Genomic DNA, 22,187 nt, shown 5'->3' with positions numbered 1-22,187 from the left:
ATCATGGGGCAGAAAACAACATTTGACAGACTTCAGATCATCATCAGATCTCTCACGGGTTAAAATTCACCTACGTGAAATTTAGCATTTGTTGGTTTGCTGGACAGATAGTAGGGACGTGTGTCTGTGAGTGAATGTGTAAGTATATGTCTGTTTAGACAGAATGGGGGTATCACAGAGAGGAGATCACACTGGGTTCCTTCTTTTACCTCAGCCAACATACAGGTTACACCCACACAAGATCCTAATATTACTTCATTTTGAGTCCACTTTTGATTCTTGTCAACTTTGCCTTAATTAAAAATATCTTGGATGTCCATTCGAGATGTGAATGAAGGTAAATATACCATTACATAGTTGATATTAGTCTATCTGAGTGATAATCCTGCAGTATTGCTGACAATGACAGCAGACACTAACCAAAAGAATGGACACCTGATTGACAATATCGCAAACTATAATCAGGTCTCTTCTTTTTAATAAAACATTGACCCCAAACCAATTCAACATGGCTGAGGGTGTGTTATTGGTTATTAGTGATCGATAGGGTACCATGATTTGGCCCATTTTTAAAAACCCCTCAGCATTACTGCTGATAATTGTCAAAATATCACAGTGTGGTTTTACATTTTAAATTCTTTTCCTACTTCCCAAGTGGCCATTATTTTTCATTTCACTACTGTGTGGAAATCAACCTGAGGCACACTGCATTACCACACAGCAAAAATGTAACTAACAAAAAGTAAATGCTGGCATGATGTTCTGCATCACTATCTCCTATGGAATGTGGTCATTTCAGAAACCGAGCAATCTCATAAAATGGCAATGGGAGGAATTTTAAAAAGACTTAACAGCACTGAGCACACTGCTGCTGAGCAGCGCTTCAGTGGGTTCAAGGATGATATTTTCACAGGTGTATACCAGGTTCGGACCTATAAATGTATTGAGTGCAGGACACATTAACATGATATGCGGGTATCAAGTGGAAGTAAAACAATATGCATCATTAACCTCCAAAACTATTAAACTGTAGACTACATAAAGCCAATAAATTATGAAATCAAATGTTTTTACTTAACTTACTGATGCTATGTGTGTACAGTTAATAAAGAAAACTCTGCCAAGTTGTATGTATGTTGTATCATGACAGTAACAGAAACAAAAAATAAACTGGAGACAATAAAAGTATTAAATCAAAATGCAAAACAATTACTTACACTAACAGGCACTGAAAAATGTGTAACACCAAACTGCAGCAGCAAGTCGCTCCAAAGACCACAGGAATCAGGAAGTATATCTACAGACTAACAGGCTAACAGGCTAACAAGCACTGAGTCTGACTCTGGTACATGAACTGACTCTGATTAGCCTCAAAGCTCCCAATCAAGTCTCTTCGGCATTGTTCGGAGTACAGAGCTGGTATCCACATCGGCCGAGTTGAGTAGGTTTGCATGGGTTTATAGTGCTGACCAGTCTCAACACACAGCTACCTTAAGCCCTGAGGGGAAAACTTGATTCAGCCATTCAACATCTGCACTGTTTAAAGCAGTTAAACTTTGTCACACAGTATACAAGTGAGTTTGTAAAACTATTAAGGGTTCTAATGCCATCATTTCTATGATTGGCAGTTAGTTTGGTAACATATAAAAGCTGAGTAGGTGGGAGAAGATGAAAGCTTTTGTCACTGTCAGAATTAGTTTGTATCAAACTCGCAAAAATACCAGTGGAAAGGATCAGTTGGTTGATTTTGAGCCAGTACTCAAATGGGTTGCTATTTTTAAATAGCATTAATCTTCCCCCATTAAATTTTACAAACATCTGCTCAGTGACTGAAATGCCCAAGTTCAGAGATGCAGAAACATTATTATTATTATGTAGTATGACGGTTCTAGATCAGGACTAGCAAGTTTGAAGTACCTGCATGATAAGTTTCACACTGTGTGAAATAAGTGAAAACCAGTAGCTGAGAGGAAGGAAAAACATTCAAAACCCCCAAATCATACAGCATTCTGTAGAAAATGGCCAAGAGTACTAAATTGTATAATAACTGAAACAGTAATATGGGCCTGTAATGGAAGTAATGCACATTTCCTACTAACTATATGAATTAAATTACACATTGAGGTCAGGCTTAAGGGAATGGAACAGCTCTGGTGTTGACTGTAAGTGCAATATAGGTCAGGGAGGGATATACTGTAAATGAACATTCAGTCCAACACTGAGTGTGTCAAAAACATTTTATGCTCATACTTCTTTTACAAAGTACGATTAGGAAAACATTTATCAAGCAGTAGCATACAGATAATGTAAAAAGGACTTCTTCTTAACTGCCATTTGCACCTTAAAAATCACATTGCAGACAAAGAGCTTCAATGGTTTAAGGTAGATAAAATGAAGGCAAGATGTGGGCCCATCATGGCAAAGACAAATTTCAAAACAGCCAATCAGAAATGTAAAAAATAAAGGTGCCTGTCAAATTAGTTTTTGCGCCACGTTGCATACTGAAAAACTCGTGTGTTGCAGGCATGAAGGTGCATCTAATTACAGTATTAGCTAAGGATAAACAGTCAACAGACAACAGTGATTGGCTGAATTAATAGATAAGGAAATAAAGAAGAAGAGTGGTACTTAAAGGTTCCAATGATGGAAAGGAGAAAAAAGGAAAGTGTACATTGGAGAAAAGTTGAAGGGGACGGGCAATTTTTGGAAAAGTCTGTACTAACAGTTACAAGTATTAGCTGACAAAACTGAGTCATTATCCACCCCACAGAAATTAATTCAAGCTAAAAACAAATACACAAAGAGACAGCATTTAGCCTGAGATGCAGATGTGGGAATGAAAAATAAAGGAAGCACATAAAAAGGTTCTGTGTCCAGACAAATCAGCCAGAGCAGATATTTGTTATTAGGCTACACTGTGTAGGTCCTGTATAATAGGTTCTGTAAGGCACACAGACACAGGGAGTACAGTATCATGTGTACTGAACTGGTAGGATCTCAGATATGATGTTAGTCAACAGTTAAACATTTTAAGACATAAGTTTGCTGGCAACTCAGCTCAAATGAGAAGATCAAGATTAATTGTGAATCGAGTACAGAGGTAAGGATGTAGTGGTGACCAGATTGCTAGCTAACCACATACAATGGGTGGCTGGAGGGCCAATCCTCGGTTTTATGGAGCTGCTGCTCATATTTGGGGTGTGAACAATTCAGGTTCAGACCGTAACTACCAGCAGCAGAGTGGGAAAAACTGTTTATGTCTGCCTTCTTGTTGTAAATCCACGTTAAAGATGTCAAAAATTTCTGACAGCTACAATATCTACCATTTGTCAGAGAGACGTAGAGAAGTGGGAACAAACCAGTGGCAAAATGATTGCAAATGATTGCAAAGACATCACTGGCAGTTTCGCCTAAACAAAAGCTCAAATGAACAAAAATTCAGTCAGAAGGTCCAGGCTTCACTTTTCACTAATGCATAACACAATAAAAATAGCTAATTCAGGCTTTTTACAGTATATGGTGTGACTACAGGGCTAGCATCATCTTGTGTAATGTGTGATCGCTACCAACCGCTACAGTTTTCCTGTTTTTCCCTTTCTGCTGATAATGTGTGAATGCAGAATAAGCTAGCAATTTCCCCCTGCTTTCAGTCTTTGTGCTAAGCTAAGCTACGGACATCCGAAACTTCTCTGTACTGGACACCCAGTTGAAACTGATATCAGTCTTCTCATGTGACTCCAGGTAAGATGTAAAACAAGCATATTTCTTAAACCTTAATACTGTTCTTTTAACTTCGACTTGAACCTAACCCTAACCTTAGGTGCAGTCTAACCTGGGAGGTCTGTTCTCCCTGCGATGTGATACGATGATGCTTGTAGTCATTCGGGTTTGGTTGTTGAGTCATTCCAGGTCGAATGAAGTGTTTCAAGTTCCCTGAGTTTGGTGCAGTGCCATGAATAAACCTTCACATAACCTGAATACATTCATTCTGTGTTGCTGGACAAACCTCTGCAGATGGCCATAGAGGTATAAGAGATTGCTACGTTGTTAGTGTCATAGTATAAATGAAGTCAGCCATGATAGTGAGTCAGAATAGTCTTTGATCATTTCCTCCTGTGTGTGGATATAAAGATACTATGTCATCTTGGCATGTGGTTACACTTTCCTTTAATCACCTGGTTTGTTGAGTAAATTCCCTTATTTCATTGTATATTTTAGTACTTTTGTGAAAAACTATGTAGAGTGTATTCTTTAATTTAAAAACTGAATCACCCAAAACTATCATTGAGATTCAGACCCACCTTCAATTTGAAATTGTGACCAGAAAACAACCTCCTTACCAACTGTGCCACCCTGCTGTATTTGGAACAACTAACAGGCCACATCTTAAAGGAATTTGGCTGGATGAGGATTAGTTGAGGATTGATATATAATCAGGGTTTTTTTTGTAATTTGATAGTTACTTTACCAGTGCTTTTAATATTTAATCTACTTGAGGCATGTCTAGATAAAACATGAAGAGAAAGCAACTCTGAGGCACACCGCAGAGCTAACTCCAAGTCATATTGTTTCCTTGTAAAATGACTAGACTATTGGATTCATCTGATCTTACAGTGGTCATATGCCATGTTTAAGTGTTCTCCACCCCCCTTCCTCCTCATAAGTTCTTCTCTGTCAATGCCTTCTATACAGCCTGCACCTCTATCAGATACATTTTCAAATGGAAGGGGAAGGAAGTCTGCAGTATAAGAGCATCCAAACCTGAACATGCATAGCTGAGTACATGGCTATATAAGAACAAATCACTGGGTGGTGCCAGAGATGAGAAAGAAAAATTGCTAAAGGCTGAGCTGATGATGGCAACAACCATACACAAGAAGGGAAGAATAGTCATTGGGAAGCACTAATGGATTCCTGCTGGAAAGTGGTGCCCTCCCTGACAAAATATCCAGTGAATACCAGTGACTAGTTTGTCACTCCTCATCCACAGCTTTTTCATCATACAAGGTGTGTGTGAGTCCTTGTGAAATTACTGAGAAAAATATAAGTTGAAACACTAAAGGAGTCAGTATGCTTCAAACAAATTTCTTGTGGGACGGCTGAACAATGACTCAAACACCCTCCCCTCACACCCTTCATATACTGGAATTTGGGAAGCTGTGTCTAACAATTTTTTTAATTTTTTGAAACAATAATCCAGTAACAACACCTACTTAATCGCAGGCCAGGTGTGCATAGCTATAAAAAGTGTGTGTTATCTCCATTTGTACGATTCACTTCTCAGCCTACCTTTGAGTGTGGCCATCCGAAATAAACCCTTTTGACTTCAGACACATTTGGACGACACTTTGTACAACCTAGTTCATTTGAATCATACTGAACCCTTAAGCATCCAAGTACAATACGGTATATGAGACTCAGTACTATTTAAAACAGAGTGGATATTACACTGAATATAGAGGACAGTATTTAATGTGTCATGGCCCTCATATGAAAGTGTCCGCCAAGTGTCCAGTCGATGTCTGAATGTCTCTGTGTCTCTTGTAATCACTTCATGCATGTGTGGTCTCAACCTGAAGAACTTCAATGCTAAAAACTCCCATTAAAAAGTCTCTTTTAACACCCTCCTGTGGACCAATCAGCAGTCTCAGAATAAAAGGAAGGCGCTTGTGCTCCTTATGTCAAATCCCTGAGCAAAGTCACTTAACATTCAGAACCCATTGGCCAAGGCTTAGGCACAGGAAAACAGGGACTGGGAAACAGGAAACCACTGTGTCCTCCTCTCTGTGAGCCCCAAGTCTCTCAGGTGAAGAAAAGAGAGGCATGATGGGAGTTGCAGTTTGCAGTTTCAATAAGGAGCCTGGTGGAAAAGGCTGAAGAAGGCTTATAGTAAAGGATTTACAGTAGGGGGTCAGTGCCGTGGCCGGTAAGAACTGTAGTATCTGGGGTACAGGGGCATGTAGTGGGTAGAGTGGCTGTAGGAGGTGGAGGTGCCAGAGGTGAGGTAGGAGCTAGAGGGTGTAAAAGCAGGAGAGGAGTTGTGATAGGCAGAGGAATAGCTGTGGGAAGAAGAAGAAGAGTGGGAGGAGGAGGAGTAGGGGGAGGACGAGGAAGGAGTGTAGAGGACAGACGAGCGCGTCAGGCTAGAGAGGGGCCGAGTTCGGGGTGAGGGGCTCCACGTGGAGCGCCTAAGCCCCATAATAGGGGACTGGTATGTAGAGGAGGCGGCAGATCCTGGCTGGGTGGGCCTGATGGTGTTGGCTGATGGGAGAGAGGTGTGTGTGTCTAGGGTGTGGTGCCTGGAGAAGCCCAAGCTACGGGGCAGAGCGGGGGAGATGTTGACGTTGAAACTGTGGGAGTCAACCACAAACGTCCGCACCCCCAGGGTCCACTGGGAGTGAGCCAGCCTCAGAGGGGTTGAGGGTGGGGTCCGCGCCGAGGAAGTGGAGGGGTCCTCCAGAGATGGGGGGCTCTCTGACGCTAGGGGGCCAGCCAGTGAGGTGACCACTGGTGATGACGGACTGCAAGGGGGTATGTGTGAGGTAGGGGAAGTAAGAGCTGAAGCCAGAGCTGCAGCAGCTGCACTGACCATGGACGAGCTAAGGGGCACAGTGGGATCATCAGGAACAATTGAAGTAGGACTAGTAAGGCCAGAAGCAGGGAGGCTGCCAGGGGCCAAAGCTGAAGTGGAGCCTTGGGCTAGGTTGGAGGCCGAAGCAGAGGACAGGGGACTTACTTTGGGGGTGCTGGTCTTCCCGCGGGTCAGCCTGGCCCCGCGGGTGCGGTGGGTCTGCTCTTGATCGAAAGCCAAGTCCTCCAGGCGCTGGGTGAGGGCCAGTTTCTGCTGAATGGCCATCCGGAGGAGGGAGTTCAGAGTCTTCTTCTCATCCTCGGCTGCAGCCAGCTGTCTCTGCATCTCATCCAGCTGGGTCATATACTCGTCACACCTGATGAGAACAAGAGCAGAGAACAAGAAACAAAATGAAGGAGGGATGGAATCAAGAAAGTTACTGCGCCTGGCCAAGAAACCGACCTGAGAATGGTATCAATCTTCTTATCTAACCCTTGTGTAAGCGTATCCCCAAACTGTCAAACAATTTCTTCAAGACCAGAAAGGTTTTAAGTAGCTTACACATAACCATACACTGAGATATTAAAGAACTGCTATGAGAAATGCAACTGTTCTATGTTTCCTTGACTATAACCATAAAAGCCTTGTTATTGCAACAGTAATGCTGCATTGATTGAATTTTTCGCCACTTGGGGGCAGAGTAAGTCCAAAACATGTTGAACAGACAAAAAGCTCAAACATATCATCACCTTATAAAGTTATTATGGCATGCTGGGTAAAGAATTAGTTTCTTATATATTCAGCTGGAACATAATAACATTAACATTCATTTGGAGTCATGTTTCTGGTGAGATAAAATCACTAATATAACAAGTCAGCTATTCACTCTCCTCTCAGCTCTGTTTTGGTCGTGGCAGAAAACCAAAACTATGCTCTAAAACAGGCTTAAAAGTAGAGCTGAGGGAAACTGCTCTGTGGCTTCATGACTGCTAACAATACATTTTTCATTGCATGTCGTCATTTGTCATTGTTAAGCTAAGAAAATACTTAGTAGTGGAGGCTTTATTTCATGTATTTGGTCTCTGACCTGGTAGCGAACATGGCTCGCAGTGAGGAAAAAGTGGCGGCGTCCTCCTTTAGTGCCTTCAGCTCGTTCCTTAGCTTCATCATAGTGTCGGTCACCATGGCCTTCTCTGCCTCATACTTACTCTTAAGGTTGGCCAGAGCCACCTCTGCCGTCTGGGTGGACACACACACATTCACATAACACAAATTGATTAGTGTTTTTTTGAATTCATATTCACTTTCCTAACTTAAACTTCTACTTCCTACCATCTCTTTAATAATATGAAGACATGCACTGTCCAAATGTTGCTATGAAAAACAAAGATCTCCCTTCTATTGAATGTGCAAATATCCATGTGTGCCACACCTAAAAAGCAATGCATAGTGCAGCGGGTACTTATGAAAAAAACTCTTCAAATGAATCTTTAGTACTAAATACAGGAAAAATAATATATATAATAATAGTTTGTACTGTGTGTAAATCCAAATCAGTGAAGGTGTCAGAGTTGTTTTATCCAATAGTAGTCATTTTTTCAGTGGATAATGTTAGGGCTAGCCTCTGCACTGAATCATTGATATACACATGCCTTAGGGAGAAACAATATAAAACAGACAAAAATAGTTGCAATGGGGGAAAGGTCTGGGAGAACCAAGTGAGTCCTTCAATCAACCTTATTGGTTGATGCGTTTCAGGAAAGTGTAGGTGAGTAAACAGTTGGTCTATAAACTGATGGACTCATTCCCTAAAGGCATTGTTAAACCTGGTGGCTGTTTTGGGATCTTTCTTTTTAGGATAAAGCCATTGCCCATTAAAATGTGTAACTATATGGTTTGCAAGGTAGATACACAGGAAAAAGAACCAGTGTGGCAACTGACTTTATTGCAATGATGTGGTCATGGATCGCTCTTTTATCAAGAATCTGATAAGGTAGCAATCTTGGTCCCATGACCAAAACTACACAATAAAATCAGCTGCAAGTAAAGGCCATGCTTGTTCATTTCCTCATGGGAAACACTGACTTAAGTCACAACCAATCAACCATCTCATATGTTCTTACGTCTTATAGAACAGACTTCAGTGAACGTTATTTGTTAACATCATTTGTCTTTAGCTGGGTAATAGTATTATTACTGTTATATGAGACTACATATTGTCTGTGATTTAGGTTATCATAATGTTGTAGGGATAAGTGGGTAGATAATGGATGGATGGTTGGATAATGTTGCAATACTGCTGGAATATGCTTCCCACAAGTGCACTTGTGTTAATTTTAGACATTAGCATAGCTGATTTCTTTTATACAGATTTTTGAAGATAATATTACTGCCTCCAGCACATTCTGCATCATTTCCTGCCATATCCTGATTGGTTAGTTTGCAAACATGGATCATGGCAGAGTCACATTGGGAGAATTTGGTGCTCAATTTCACACAGACTGTCTCTGGACCTTTGGTCACCCAGCTCCGCGTCAGGCATTGATGGACCACTGTTTTTGACTGAAGATTGAAGATTGCACCATGTTTCTCTCATGTCTTGGACAGGCCAAAAACAACCTGTGTAAAGGGGTTTTTAATCATACACTTCCCTGAACTTATGAGAATGTTTTAGCCTAATGAACATTTATTTCCTGTAGCTTCTTGGCAATGATGCCAACACTATGAATTTTTCTCTGCAATAGTATCCCCCTGCCACAGTTGAATGCTGAACCAGTCATACCCAGTCATACCCAAAACACTGCCCTATTATTTGTATATAGTCCAAAATATTGTTACACTTGTATCGTTCAGCCATACACTCATAACACCTCACGTGTCTGCCCTCTCACCTGTTTGTTAGCCTTGAGCACCAGTCTGAGAGTGGCTATCTGCTCCCTCTTGGTGCTGAGCAGAGACTTGAGCTTCAGGATTTCCTCCATGCAGCTCTCCTTGTCCTTGTCCAGCAGAGGGGCCAGTTCCCTGGCCGCGGTTCTCTGTCTCGACAGCTGCAGACACCCGTCTACTGCCCGTTGGAGGTGCTTCACCTGGGGGAGGAGAGGAAAGGTGGAGGGGAGACAAGGTAGGGACAAGAGGAGATAAGATGATACAAGGTTGTTTACTTCATTTTGGAGGTGAATTTGGCCAACAAGAGGGAGTTCATTTGTAGGACAATAGAAGAGAGGAGAGATGAACAGCAAGGAAGGAGAGGAATGATAATACACAGCTGAAAAAGCAAGATAAGACATGAAAAAAACAGACCATAGTTTTCTAGAGGTGTCAAATCTTAGGGAACAGAAGAGACCAAAAGAGGGAGTTCGGGGGGGGGTAAAGGGGAAAATGAAAGGGAGAAAGGGGCAATAGGGAGAAGCTGGAGTGAAGGGAAATGAACTGGAAAGAGAGAGGGTTATCGGAAAAAAATGTTCCATTTGTGGTTGCTGGAGGTGAATCTCAGAAAGGAACAAATTAAGTGGACGGAAAAGTTTAAGAGAAGAGAGGGAAGAAAGGGCAAAGGGAATTCCACTAACACCAACATGAGCACCGTGTTCTACCTGGTCTCTGATAATGGCGTTGAGGTTGTAGATGTTCATGGGCTCCTTGCGCAGCTCACTGGCTGGCTCCAAGGCAGGCGATGATGAAGATGATGATGATGAAGAGGCACTGATACTGGGTGACAGGGTTGGAGGTGTGCATGCCGGTAGGCTCTGCTCAGGTGGCAACTGGGGGCCCTCCTTGTCCCTGTCTTTCTCCTGTCCTTCCACCTTCCCCACAGACAGGGGCTCTTTGGATGGAGACTCCGAGGAGCTCCGCGACTCCCGAGGAGATGAGGTTGTCGAAGCAACAGCGGCCAGCCGCCTGGCAAGGCGTGGTGTGAGGAGGACTTTGCTGTTGTCTGAAGACATGGCTTTGAGACATGCACTGAGGCCTCTGAGCCCTCTGCCTTGTCTAGAAGAAGAAACAGAATGAATACGATGTTTTAACTGGTACAACGTTTAATTTGTTGGTGGGTATCAGCAGCAGATAATCACTAACTCTGAGTTTTAGCCAGTCTCTTCCTGTTGAAATACGTTTCTCTACTAATTCTACCACCCTGTTGCCAGTGTGCTGAAATGACGCTTTGAGAACTTTTCAAAAAGTGGTTCCGCACGCAAATAGTATCCTGCCAGTGGTAGCCTGTAAACACATTTTGGAGTGGCAGTCAAATAAACACGAGCACACATTTCAAGTAAGAATACTGAATTGAATTGTATTGAAATGAATTGAATTGAATTGAATTGAATACCATGTAACATGCCTACGAATCAGCTTCAAAAGCAAGTCGTGAACATTTAAGTGGAGCACCTAGCAGAACAGGCCTGGAAGCGGTGCTCATTGGTTTCCTGACTGAAGAAACAATGAGGCTGCTGCCATATGGGGTCACAACTCATAAGGACAAGTGCAGGCAGTGTGTTACCAGATGGGGACCATCTGAAGGTTGGGGCCCTGGCAGACTGGATTTGGAAATTGCTTGAGGCGTGGAATGTCTCATCTGTGGCGGGGAAGGAGTTACCGGATAGACTGGGTATACCAGTGTAAACCCAAAAGTGCAATGAGGGTGAACTGTGAATACCTAGAGGAATTCCCTGTCTGTAAGGTCCTCACATCCCACCGCTCTGGCAGGCTGGCGGCATGGAATTTGTTTGAGACAGCTGCTTAGAGCCATGGCAAGAGGGTTGTGTTCAAGAACGTGGTGGTGGACAAAAATGGTGAACAAAGCTGTCAAGCTCCAGGAGGTCCTAAATGCAGCTTTTGTAGTAGCATAAGCAAAAGCTTGTTCACTTTAGCAAAAGACTTTCAAGCTGACTCAAGAGAGGGGAGGCTAGGATCTGCTCTTGAAATTTTCAGCAAGGGAGCTGAGCTTCTAACTCGGAATGAGGATATACTGTACATATTACATCCAACTACATAGTTCTTGGAAATGACGACAGACAAGTAAAACGTGATTATTTCTAAATCAGACCCCTCCTACTCTCTCAGAATATATTATTCGTGATACAAATTAAAAGGCAAATAAAGGATCATACAGAGGAAATTATTTTTGATGGATAAAGAAAGTTGTTAATGTTTCTTTTATTAATCAGATCTACAGTTCCACTATTTTTAAATTCACGGTGAATCTGAAAAACAAACAACATCTAAAGCCTGGGAGTAATGTACCTACTGAATTTATTATTTGTCTGTCCTCTTCGATATACAAATGCCATGATGAGATACGGTTTGAGGTCAGTATGATCAGCTGCAGCGTCCAATCACTAACAGGTTTTCAATAAAGGGGTGTGTCGGACCATTAAAAGATTCATGCAAAGGATGGTCTTGTGTATCCTCGCTCATGGCTTCTTAGATCCTTCCTCGCACCTCGACCCTCTCTTGACCCGAAAATCGTTCTGGTCCTCGGAAATAAGGGAATCGGGATGTACCCTACTGTATTTCCCTATAATATTTGGGCAAATAATAATTTTACAAATTATAAGACATTCTAACCACAACCTAGAATATTAAATTATGAATTCACAAACTGAATATCACTACATTTTGATGGAAATAAAAATCAATCAATAAAATCTAAAAACAACATTGCCGCTACTAGAAGTGTTTCATGTGCATTCAGTGAAGCAGTAAAGTCTGTGAGCTCAACTGATCTGTAAACAGCAGAAATACAGAACGCAGGTTTTTAATAAATGTGCTGTTTTGCAAACATATGATGTTTGTCAAACCGTTTCCTGTGGGGAAACATGAATGGAGACTGCTGGTAGTTCTTCTTTTTATAGGGATAGTGCATTAATGAGCGATTCCAAACCATCAAAAGCTGCAATACGGCCCTTACGGCCAAGCTGCAGCTGATTCAGCTTTCAGTAGTTGGGCAACGAAAGGAAAAACTTTGAGGAAGGAACAGTCCTGACTCCAACTGACACACCCCTTATAGAGGATGCTGAGTCAGAGGGCTGGGGACAAACCTTGCTCACCTCGCTGGTAGAGGTAGCCCTCTGCAAAGGCAACAGCTAGCTGAACATTCTTAAAGTATGTGATAGTAAGGAGTGAATCTAATCTAGAGATGGACGAGATTTACCCTTAACTCCTGGAGGCTGATCTCATTTTTGGGCATTCTTCAGTGACACACACTTTTTAATATTGAATGGTATAGTGGGATATTGTTATGCTCCTGTTATGGTGAGCATGAAACAACTCTCCCCCCACCGTGTTTATGCCAGGAGACTGGAGAGGAAAGGAGAATCCAACTGACTTTCAAACCTCAGATCCAGGAGTACCCACGTGTATTCTGGCCTGGATGGGAAAGTCTAGGCCAGCTCTTTACTCTTACAATAGCACTGGAGCAGTCATCGAGGATTGCCTGTCCAGTCTTTGTTTTGTGGACTCTGAAGACTCCGTTCCCGACCTCATGTTCATCCATCAGAGTATCTTGTGGGGGTTCTACGGAAATATGGAGTGCTAGGAGAGCTGTGTCCACATATTAGACAGTAAGTCAAGCACCCACCAAGAATGTGAGAACAGTCAGTGCTTGAAAATACAGCATGCATTAGTGAAGTAAAACCAAGCTTCCTGGAGAAACTGAGCATATCTAATTTTTCAGTTATGATTAGGCATGAGGGCCGGGAGTTCTGGATGTGTAACTGATGATAATATTAATGAATAAAATGTACAGATTGGACTAAATTTAGATTTCATCGGTGAAATACGTCAAATTGGGCCTAGGTCATTGTTAACTTTGAGAAATCTTGCTCCACTCTCTTATTGCTATGTGTATCCAATGGACAAAACAACAGTGAGACCTGTAGTAGTCCAGCATGACACGGTTGGGCGTCTCATTGTTGCACAGACAGACGTGATGGTAGAGCTGGGCAAGCTCCTCACTCAGAGTCACCAGCTCATCCTGAGCTGCATTCAATGCCCCCTGGCTCTCATTGGATGCCAACTGAGCTGCCTGCAACTCCAACTCCAGACTAGAAACCTGAGAGAAGAGAGAAGGAGAAGAAATCCTTTATCACTGTAACAACTGTAACTCTTATTGTATTCAAACAGACACAGTCCGTCCGCCATGGTTACCTTCTTGCGTCCCTCGCGGCAGCTCTTCTCCAATGAGGCGACCTGCCTCTCCAGCTTCTGGAGCTGACCATTTCGTGTGGGCTTCTCCTCCGCTGCTCCCTCCCCACACTGAGCCAGCCTCTCACGGAGGACTTTCACCTCCGCCTTTAGCTCCACCACCTCTGTCACAGCCACACGGTACTTGCACTGCAGGATCTCCAGACCCGGCGTTTGGTATGAAAATACTTGACTTTTGTTCAGTGTCTCACTCTTCTCCTCATCAGTCCCTCCTTCCTCTTCAGCCTCCTCCTCTTCTCTGCCTGGCTCCGTCAGGGCCTCGGGATTGAGCTGGGAGGTGACACTGCCGGGGGCTTCCTGACTGAGGTTGGCCCTTCGATACAGGCGGCGGAGGGCAGTGACTTTCTGGCTAAGGCGGAGGGTCTTTTCATACTGCTCGGTCAGGGCCCCCTGGGTGTGTTGGAGCTGAGTCTGGGATTCCTGCAGGTTCGTCATCAGTGCTGATTTCTCACGTTCAACCTGAAGGAGGAAGCAGCAAGGGAAAAGCACAACATATATTGTATGATCCTAGATGTTTGGTATATTATTTTGTTTTTAAAATAACCTTTTTTACAGGCACATACCATTTAACACAAAAAATTTTGACTTGGTGTTAAAATGGCGTCCCTCACTAAACGGCCAGAAAACTGGGTTCCAAATCACATTCTATAGTTTTTATCTTCAGTTATTGAAGTATAATCTCCTGAAAGGCAGTTTTGCAGAGGCAAAGTTCAGATAACAGTAGGTTTGCACTGACTTCCCAACAAATTGTCCCCACTTCACCTATCACAATAATCAAATGGAGAAATCTGATCCTGGTACTGGGTCTGCACCAGCAGGCCATAGATTAATTGGAACCCTCCTAACCTGCTGCAACACCAAACAGGTCTGCCTCAAAGACTTGGAACCAGTTTGATGTTCCCAGTAACCGAGTGGGCTCAAAATAGCCAGTAAGAGAGAAAACTTTTGAAGATTGTTGAATTGGTGACCAATAAAGTGGTGCAGCCCACAAATCTGATGTACAGCTCAGGTCAAAATGAGTTTTGGTGAAATGTGGCTGCTGAGGCTAACATCCTCATTTCCCCATTGTTCTGGTGGGTGGGTCCCCAGTTTGTTTGTATCTTGTGCTACATTAGACAACCATGTATGCATGTGGGCGACACAGGTGATACACATACACAGTAAGAGCAAAGAGGTGGCAGTGACACTGGCATTTACCTCAAAGACTGGACATGCTTATCAAAGGATATGATGTCCCTTAATCTCATGCCACACCACTGATCAACATTCAGTGGCAGTAACGCACCAAGAAACGTGGCAAAAAGCCGGAGGGAAAGACTGCTAGCTGGGGAATAAACGGATGCATCAGTACAGGTTCCAAAATATTCAAAAGAAAATTCGGCTTTATTAATATTTTATGAGGAAAGAAATGTATTCAGCATGTTTATTAGGCCTCAAGGATACACACAAATGTACACAAGAAAACTCCACAGGGTGCCTTTAATAATTACTGCAAAATTAATCATGTACAAAACTTACTCATTTTGTGTATTTTATCATATTCATATCATAGTAGTTGTACTGGTAATAGAAGTATTCCAACCAGGGAACGTTGGTACATGTCATCCCCCTCTTCTCTCTCCCCACTTTTCCTGTTTCTGTCTACTGTCACTACTTTTTTTTTTCTTAACAACTGCTAACGTGCATTTCTTCACACTGAGTTCACTTTTTCAAAACTCTTCACAGGACAAAACGATAAAATGGGTATCACCATAATAACTTTCCTTGGTTATAGTGCTCCAATCTTATCCTATCATAAACTTCGGTGCAGTATTTTGGCACCTGATGAGTCCTCATACCCATGGATGACATACTCGCACCTGCCCTCCTTGGATCATATTTCAATTTTGCACCAGCACCTGAAGCAACACACCCGCACTGATGCAGACACAATGCGATTTTTGGTCTCAACACCTAGAGCGATATGTTTGACTACTATCATCCAAGCAGGTCAGAGACACACCATTCAACACAAAAACACATCTCCTTCCTCCTTTAGAAACTGAGCACCTCCAAAACCAGACCTAAACTAGAAAACTTCAACATTCACTGAACCACAAAAAACTCTCTCAAACCTTTTAAAGTACATCATAATACAAAGATATCTTTTATTAGCCCATACAGGGCCACTTAACTTTTTTAACATTAAAGAACATAGTTCAAGTTCTACTGGGTGTGAACAAACAATGCTATAGCACAAAAGGGGATTCATTAATGGAAAAAGAGCAGCCTGGGCAACAGTAGTGGTCGATAGTGTAGTGTGTCAGCAAAGATATAAATAAGCTCTTCCTGCAGCCCAGCCTATCAGAGAGGCTGCAGAGAACAGGGGTGGATGGGATTACACCTACAGGAACTGAAGCAGATGCACACACACACACACACACACACACACACTCACATGGATCTGCATAAACAAGATACAAGCTTGGTGATGATCTGAGCATGATTTAATTCACTAAGTAACTGGTTGTAAAGTTTGAGAAATGCCCTGAAATTTTGGGAGCGTAGGAGAGAAAGGTGTTGGGAGGGAAAACAAGAACGAAAGACTGACTGGGTGTGACAGGAGGAGACAAAAGCAGAGAGTGAAAGCCAGAGTGCTTTACGCAGTGGGGATACTGTATGTCAGCATGGTTTTACATTAAATAATTCAAAAGCCTTGGTGTTCTTTAAAGAGGTGTTGGCTGCTGGATTATAAACCCAGCAGACACTGAAAATAAAGTGTCTGTCGTAAACTGTCATGTTTTTCTTACGACCACAGCCAAAATGTGTCACAAGTTTTGAACAAATAACCTATTCTGTCATTGAGTTTGGAGGGGTGCTCCCCAGTGGAACAACTATTTTGAATTTGGTGACTACACTACCCTCAGTACATTTTTTGTTTGTTCTAACACTTTCATACAGTGATCCAAGCTTCCGTTTTGCACGACTGATCAGAGAACAGACTCACTGTCATTATGTGCTGCTTGAGCTTCTGGATCTCTGTCAGGTTCATCTCACTGAAGAGGTCCGACGCCGCCGCTCCCTCAGCTTTTCGACCCGGCCCGCGGCACTCTCCGTTAGACTTGGGCACCGACCCTGCAGCTCCGCCTGCTCCTGTCCCGCCCTGGAGGTGGCCGTTACATCTGGCAGATCAGAGTATAAGTCTATCTTTAAAGCCCAGAAATGCTCTCTGTTTCCGACATAACGGGCAGAAAATTAGAGAGATTTATGACCAGTCCAATAAACAGTCAAAGAGTGCAAGGCTTTTAAAATCATCATGTGATACAATTAGGCCAGTACCAGAATTCACAGTATGTGTTTTTCTATTATTGGGTGCTTTCTGTCATCTAAAGTGCAAAGTCACAAAGTACAACCTTTCAGATATAAAAGGAAATGCACAATTTCACACCTCCTGGCATGTGTGCTTTAGTTGCTCCTGGCAACCAAAGCACGTTGCAAATGTTTTATGGTTTGTTTTGGGAACGCTAAGCACTCGAAGGATAAGTGTGGTGATATCCTACATATTTGTTATTGTCAACAAATCCCATGTGCAGACTCAAATAAACACTGACTGTATCCTACTAACAAGTATTGCGTGTGCATCCAAAGCCTAATATTATCTTATTCCTCTGAGCCATAGAGCTCCATAGTTGTCAAAAAACTATTAAAAACACATCAGTGAGCCGCACTGTTGCACTGGGCGACTGTTCTTCATTACAATGAACACACACACCGTATTTTATTTTGACTCAGTCCCATACACACTGTCCTGCTGCCCCAAATACTCACTAGAGCGCCAAATGTGGATTAATCCACCAGTGAAAATAGTCCTAAACAAATGCACTATTTCCTTCTGTTTGAGGTACTTGTGCTAAAATCTACAGTGTCCAGCTGTTTGGGAAATTACTGAGGCTTTTTTGAATGGAAGTTTATGTTTGTGAGGTGTATTAAGGGATTTTAGTCCTCAGTAGAACCAGTGGGCTTGGAGCTGAGCCAAAGGTAAGGGAAGTCAGAAAGCATAGAGAGGCAGACTAACGCATTATTGACTTGGGTCTGCGCATGCAGTTAGTTGGCAACAGCCAAAATATGGAATACAGCCAGCCTTTTCCTTTAACGTTAGAGAAATATTTGACAAAATGAGCCGATTGGTACGATGTTCCACCAAAACCACCATCTTTCTCTAACCTTAACACAGCGTTTTAGTAACCTAAACCTAAAATTATGTGAATATGCTGGATGTTTAACACAGATTCTGGCATCAGTCCTCTGCATTGAACACCCAAACATACAAGCCACTCTATTTCTTATGATGTTTTTACAAAAACACTGCCAGTGTACATAATCCAGGAAAGAGTTACTATTCCTCCAAAACCTATTTGGCAAAGCAGACTAATAGGCTATAAATGGGTTTTGCTGGAGACTGGTTTGACTATTTGCAAGTGAAGTTCTTGTGATCACTGAAAATGTACACATTACATTTTCTTTCCCTTTGCCATTTCATGTGTGCAATATCAACCTTGTTGGCTCCTCTGCGTTTGGGGAGAGCAGAGTGGTTGGGGTGGCGGCGCCACTGGGCGGGGCAGAGGTGAATGTCAGGTGGGCACTCCCGGTGTAGGCCACATCACACATGCTGAGGTGGTGGACCAGCTCCCTGCGCAGGTGTTTCTTCTGCTCACGCTCACTCTTCAGAGACTCCAGAGCCTCCTCCAGCTGGGCGTCTGAGATGTCCTTCAAACGCAGCGCGTCTTGTAGCTGGCTGTTGAGGAGCTCTTTCTCCTCCTCCAGGACCTTGATCTCATGCTTTAGGCCTTCATACTCCACCTTAACCAGAGATGGAGAGACAGACGATGATGGGCCAGTAAATCTTGTGTATCACTGATATAGATTAAGTTCCTCCCTCTCTTCAGCTATGAGAAAACAAAGTTTGCGACAAAGTTTTGTTTGCCTTGCATATTTCATTACATTAATTTTTTTGTATACTTTCTGTACATTATATTTGTACTAAAAAGATAACACAGTTATGTGGATGGTGGTGGTGTGCATTGCTGTATGACAGCGTCTTTCTGATACTGTCTATGTTGCAAACGTCTTAAATTTTCAAATTCTCCACATAGTGGCTTTAAATATATCCCTGACTTTTCCCTGTCACTGACAATATAAGAGCAATATTGTGATATTGCTTTTATACAGGAGCAAACATGTTATATAGTTAGCATTAAAATGTCCAAATTTAAAATACCAAAAGGAAAATTTGTTGACAAATGTATCATGTTGCTGAGTGACTTGGCTTCATTGTCATCAGTCAGAAAAAATACACTTAAAGTCCAACTGAAAGCACGACTAATCATCTCTTGTTGAAGTCAAAATTCACGTCAAAGGGATTTATAAATGGATTGTGAATATTTTGTTATTGAAGAGAAGAACAAAGACTATGGGGATATCTCAGAAGTACTTCTTTAGTCTCCAAGGGTCAGGTTTTGCTCAAAAAGAAGTAGTTCTTACAACATGATGTCCGAACATATGGGAAGGCAGAATTGTTTATAGTTTTTCCAAATGACGACGCTGGAAGGCTTGAGTGAAAAGCTGGCCATCACAGAGATGGGGGAACAGCATTCATATTGCTACACTTGTTTGTTCACACGTAAAGTGCCAGTAATAGCTGTATCAAATGAAACCTCCATACAGCTGACCAATCATGGCATGAAGTTGGTGTTAATGTTGAATTGCCTGTTTCAGAAAGTTACAGAAATGATTTATGTTGGATGACGAGAAGGTGACGGGGGGGTTCAGAAGCTATTTGACCATCTAACCAGCAGTTCTGAAGAAGCATACTGGCCCCTTAAACCTCTGAGGGGGCGTGACCGTGTACAGCGCATGGTACATACATAGTTCTGTTTCATTCTCAACTGCAGGTCCATAGTCTTTATGTCCATGCGTGTCTGAATCATCTGTACCTGATTCTGTTTCAATGTTGACACCAGTTTCTGCAGAGAGATGTTCTCCTCCTCCAGCTCAGTGTAGTCCTGGAGCAACCGCGATTCTTGTAACTTGTATTCCCTGATCTCCTCTCTCATCCGGCTGTGCTGCAGCTCCAACATCTCATTACTCTGCTGAGACAGGACAGACAAAGAGCTGATGCTGCATGCTGTTTATGACACAGCTAACTCAAGTAATTACTGGGTTTTCATAGAATGAGAGTGGAAGGACTCATAACACTGCCCTTCCATAGGAAACCCTGTAGTCAGCTACAACTGAATACCTTTTTACCACTTCCTGTTTGTTTTCATGAAATAAAACACTCTGGTTAGTTTTTATGTATTTATTCATTTGTGTTTTTTAGTCAGAGTGTGGGGAAAGTGCCCCAAAAAACATATTTCATAAAATGTTGGACCTTTCCTTTAAATTTTCAATTGAAACCATTTTTATATGAAGGTATCCTGCTTTAGGAGAGCACCCAGTGGGCTCTTGTATGACATGATAATGAATTCCCTAACCCTAGCTGTTGTACTGTACCTCCCTGAGCTCCTGCAGCAGGGTGCTCAGATGTTCATTGTCAGCCTGGGTGTTGGAGACAGAGGCCCGGCTGTGCTTCAGTTCTGACTGGAGCTCCAGGAGGCGGCCCATGTAGTAGGCCTCCTTGGTGGCAGACTCCTGCAGCAGCATCTCCTCGTTGGTCTCCCCGTCCTCTGCCACCTTGCGCTGGGTGGAGTAGGCCTGGCCAAATGCCTGGAGGTGGGTAGGACCAGAAAGGGTGAGTTCTCTAGACATGATCAGGTGTTTAATTGTTTAATATGCCTATGATAAGAAATTGCCTCTATTTAAAGGGCAAAGTCCAAAAGTTGCTACACAATCTTTGGTGGAAAGAAAATGCTCAATTAAACATTTAAGAAATAAACAAAGTGTCTACCCTTTAAAACAAAGACATTTCCTGTAAGGTCTATTTCCTTCATCAGAATTGCTTTCCGTCATGCTATATTTATTTTTTATTTTTTTTATCAACTGATTCATCATTTTTTTACAAGTTGTAAAAAATACAATTATGTGCCCCAACATAAGATACCGGATACTCGTACTGGATAAATGACTGAAATGATCAACTGAAAAAAAAAATAGTTTCACTGTCACAAATCCACTTGCAGTCCCTTAACATCCAGATATAAGCAGTGTGGGAAAAGATGATTTTTCCAGCCTTAAAGCTACCAAAAGGGGAAACGAAAGGGAAATGGATGTTAATGGTTTCATATTCCACACCAAAATCACATGGCAGCCTCTGCAGCTACATGACCACATAAAACCTATCATCAAAGAAAAACAATAGCACTTTGCCTGTCATTTCACAGAGTAACATTTACGAACTAGTGTGAAAGACTCTGATATAGTCTTGTTCTTATACGTGGATGTCACTTTTAACTCATAATGGTAATGGCTATTGCTTCTCTATCACTTGTGCAGGCACAAGTAAATTTACTGTTAATCTCCCAATGTGTCTGATACATAGGGAGACTTTTGCTCAATGTGCATTTCAATAAAAATCCTCTGATTCAGCTCTGATTTAAGAATGACTCCTGTGTCACTCTTACCAGCTACTGTATATGCATATATCACTGGTTTCAAAGCACCTCAGTACCGCCAGCTGAAGGTGAAGCTCTGTAAGAGTGACAGGACGCGGGTCAACTCCATGACACTGAGGTCCAACATGTTATCACAGGTGAGTCAGCTTCAGTGGCCTCATGATGACTGTGCTGCTTCACACAAGCAGTCCACCCCCTGCTCCACTGAAAACTGAGGAAAGAAATCGACTGAACTAAAAACCAATATGAGGGCCCATGCGGGGCTGGACTTACAGGGTGGAAGCTCAAGAGTGGAGAAAGGTAGAGAAGGAGTATGTGTGCAATGATGTCTCTCTTATAAATCTTTCACTTTTCTAAGTCCAGTCAATGAGTGATTTTGCTTATAGGCATGACCACAAGAATCACTGTGCACAGGCAGAATATATAACACTGCATCTTCCCACGGGAGCTGCAGTGTAAGTGTAGTTTAACACAGTAGGCTGGGATTCTGAACACCCAGGGCTCTGTCCCTCTGCTTATTGATGCGTTTGAGACACGTTAGGGTGTGTTCACTTAAGAAATGAGCTTCCGCTAAAAACCAACAGTACCTTGGGACCTCTACCTAACACCTACACTGCAACTTGAAAGTCTGGGGGCCAAATGTAGATGAAGAAACTTTACAGTTGGGAGGACAGGTGGTGGATGGAGGTGTCACCATGTGCTGGTAGTACTGGTCATGTGTGTTCATGTCTCATTCTAAAACTCAGTCTGTGTGAACATTGTTATTATACAAAAATAGTTCAGATGGCATTATGCTCCCCCTAAAACAGCTTTTGGAAATTTTAAGCAGT

The 22,187-nt window shown here is 42.5% G+C and overlaps 1 protein-coding gene across 1 annotated transcript in view; it reads right to left on the bottom strand.

Moving 5' to 3' along the window:
- Nucleotides 1-5,911: 5,911 nt before the first annotated feature.
- The window catches only part of LOC120801015 (protein bicaudal D homolog 1-like), a 38,256-nt gene continuing 21,980 nt past the window's right edge, over nt 5,912-22,187 (bottom strand). Inside the window, exons 2-12 of the mRNA XM_040147520.1 lie at nt 20,300-20,512; nt 19,741-19,893; nt 18,303-18,607; nt 16,755-16,929; nt 13,712-14,227; nt 13,438-13,616; nt 10,162-10,555; nt 9,463-9,657; nt 7,659-7,810; nt 6,726-6,947; nt 5,912-6,641 (exon numbers count right to left, since the gene is read on the bottom strand). Coding sequence (XP_040003454.1) covers nt 5,912-6,641; nt 6,726-6,947; nt 7,659-7,810; nt 9,463-9,657; nt 10,162-10,555; nt 13,438-13,616; nt 13,712-14,227; nt 16,755-16,929; nt 18,303-18,607; nt 19,741-19,893; nt 20,300-20,512 — 3,234 coding nt within the window. The remainder of the gene's footprint in view (nt 6,642-6,725; nt 6,948-7,658; nt 7,811-9,462; nt 9,658-10,161; nt 10,556-13,437; nt 13,617-13,711; nt 14,228-16,754; nt 16,930-18,302; nt 18,608-19,740; nt 19,894-20,299; nt 20,513-22,187) is intronic.

This window comes from Xiphias gladius, chromosome 2 (genome assembly GCF_016859285.1).
Source record: "Xiphias gladius isolate SHS-SW01 ecotype Sanya breed wild chromosome 2, ASM1685928v1, whole genome shotgun sequence".
NCBI lineage: Eukaryota > Metazoa > Chordata > Actinopteri > Istiophoriformes > Xiphiidae > Xiphias > Xiphias gladius.
This window is presented reverse-complemented; position numbering and strand designations above follow the sequence as displayed.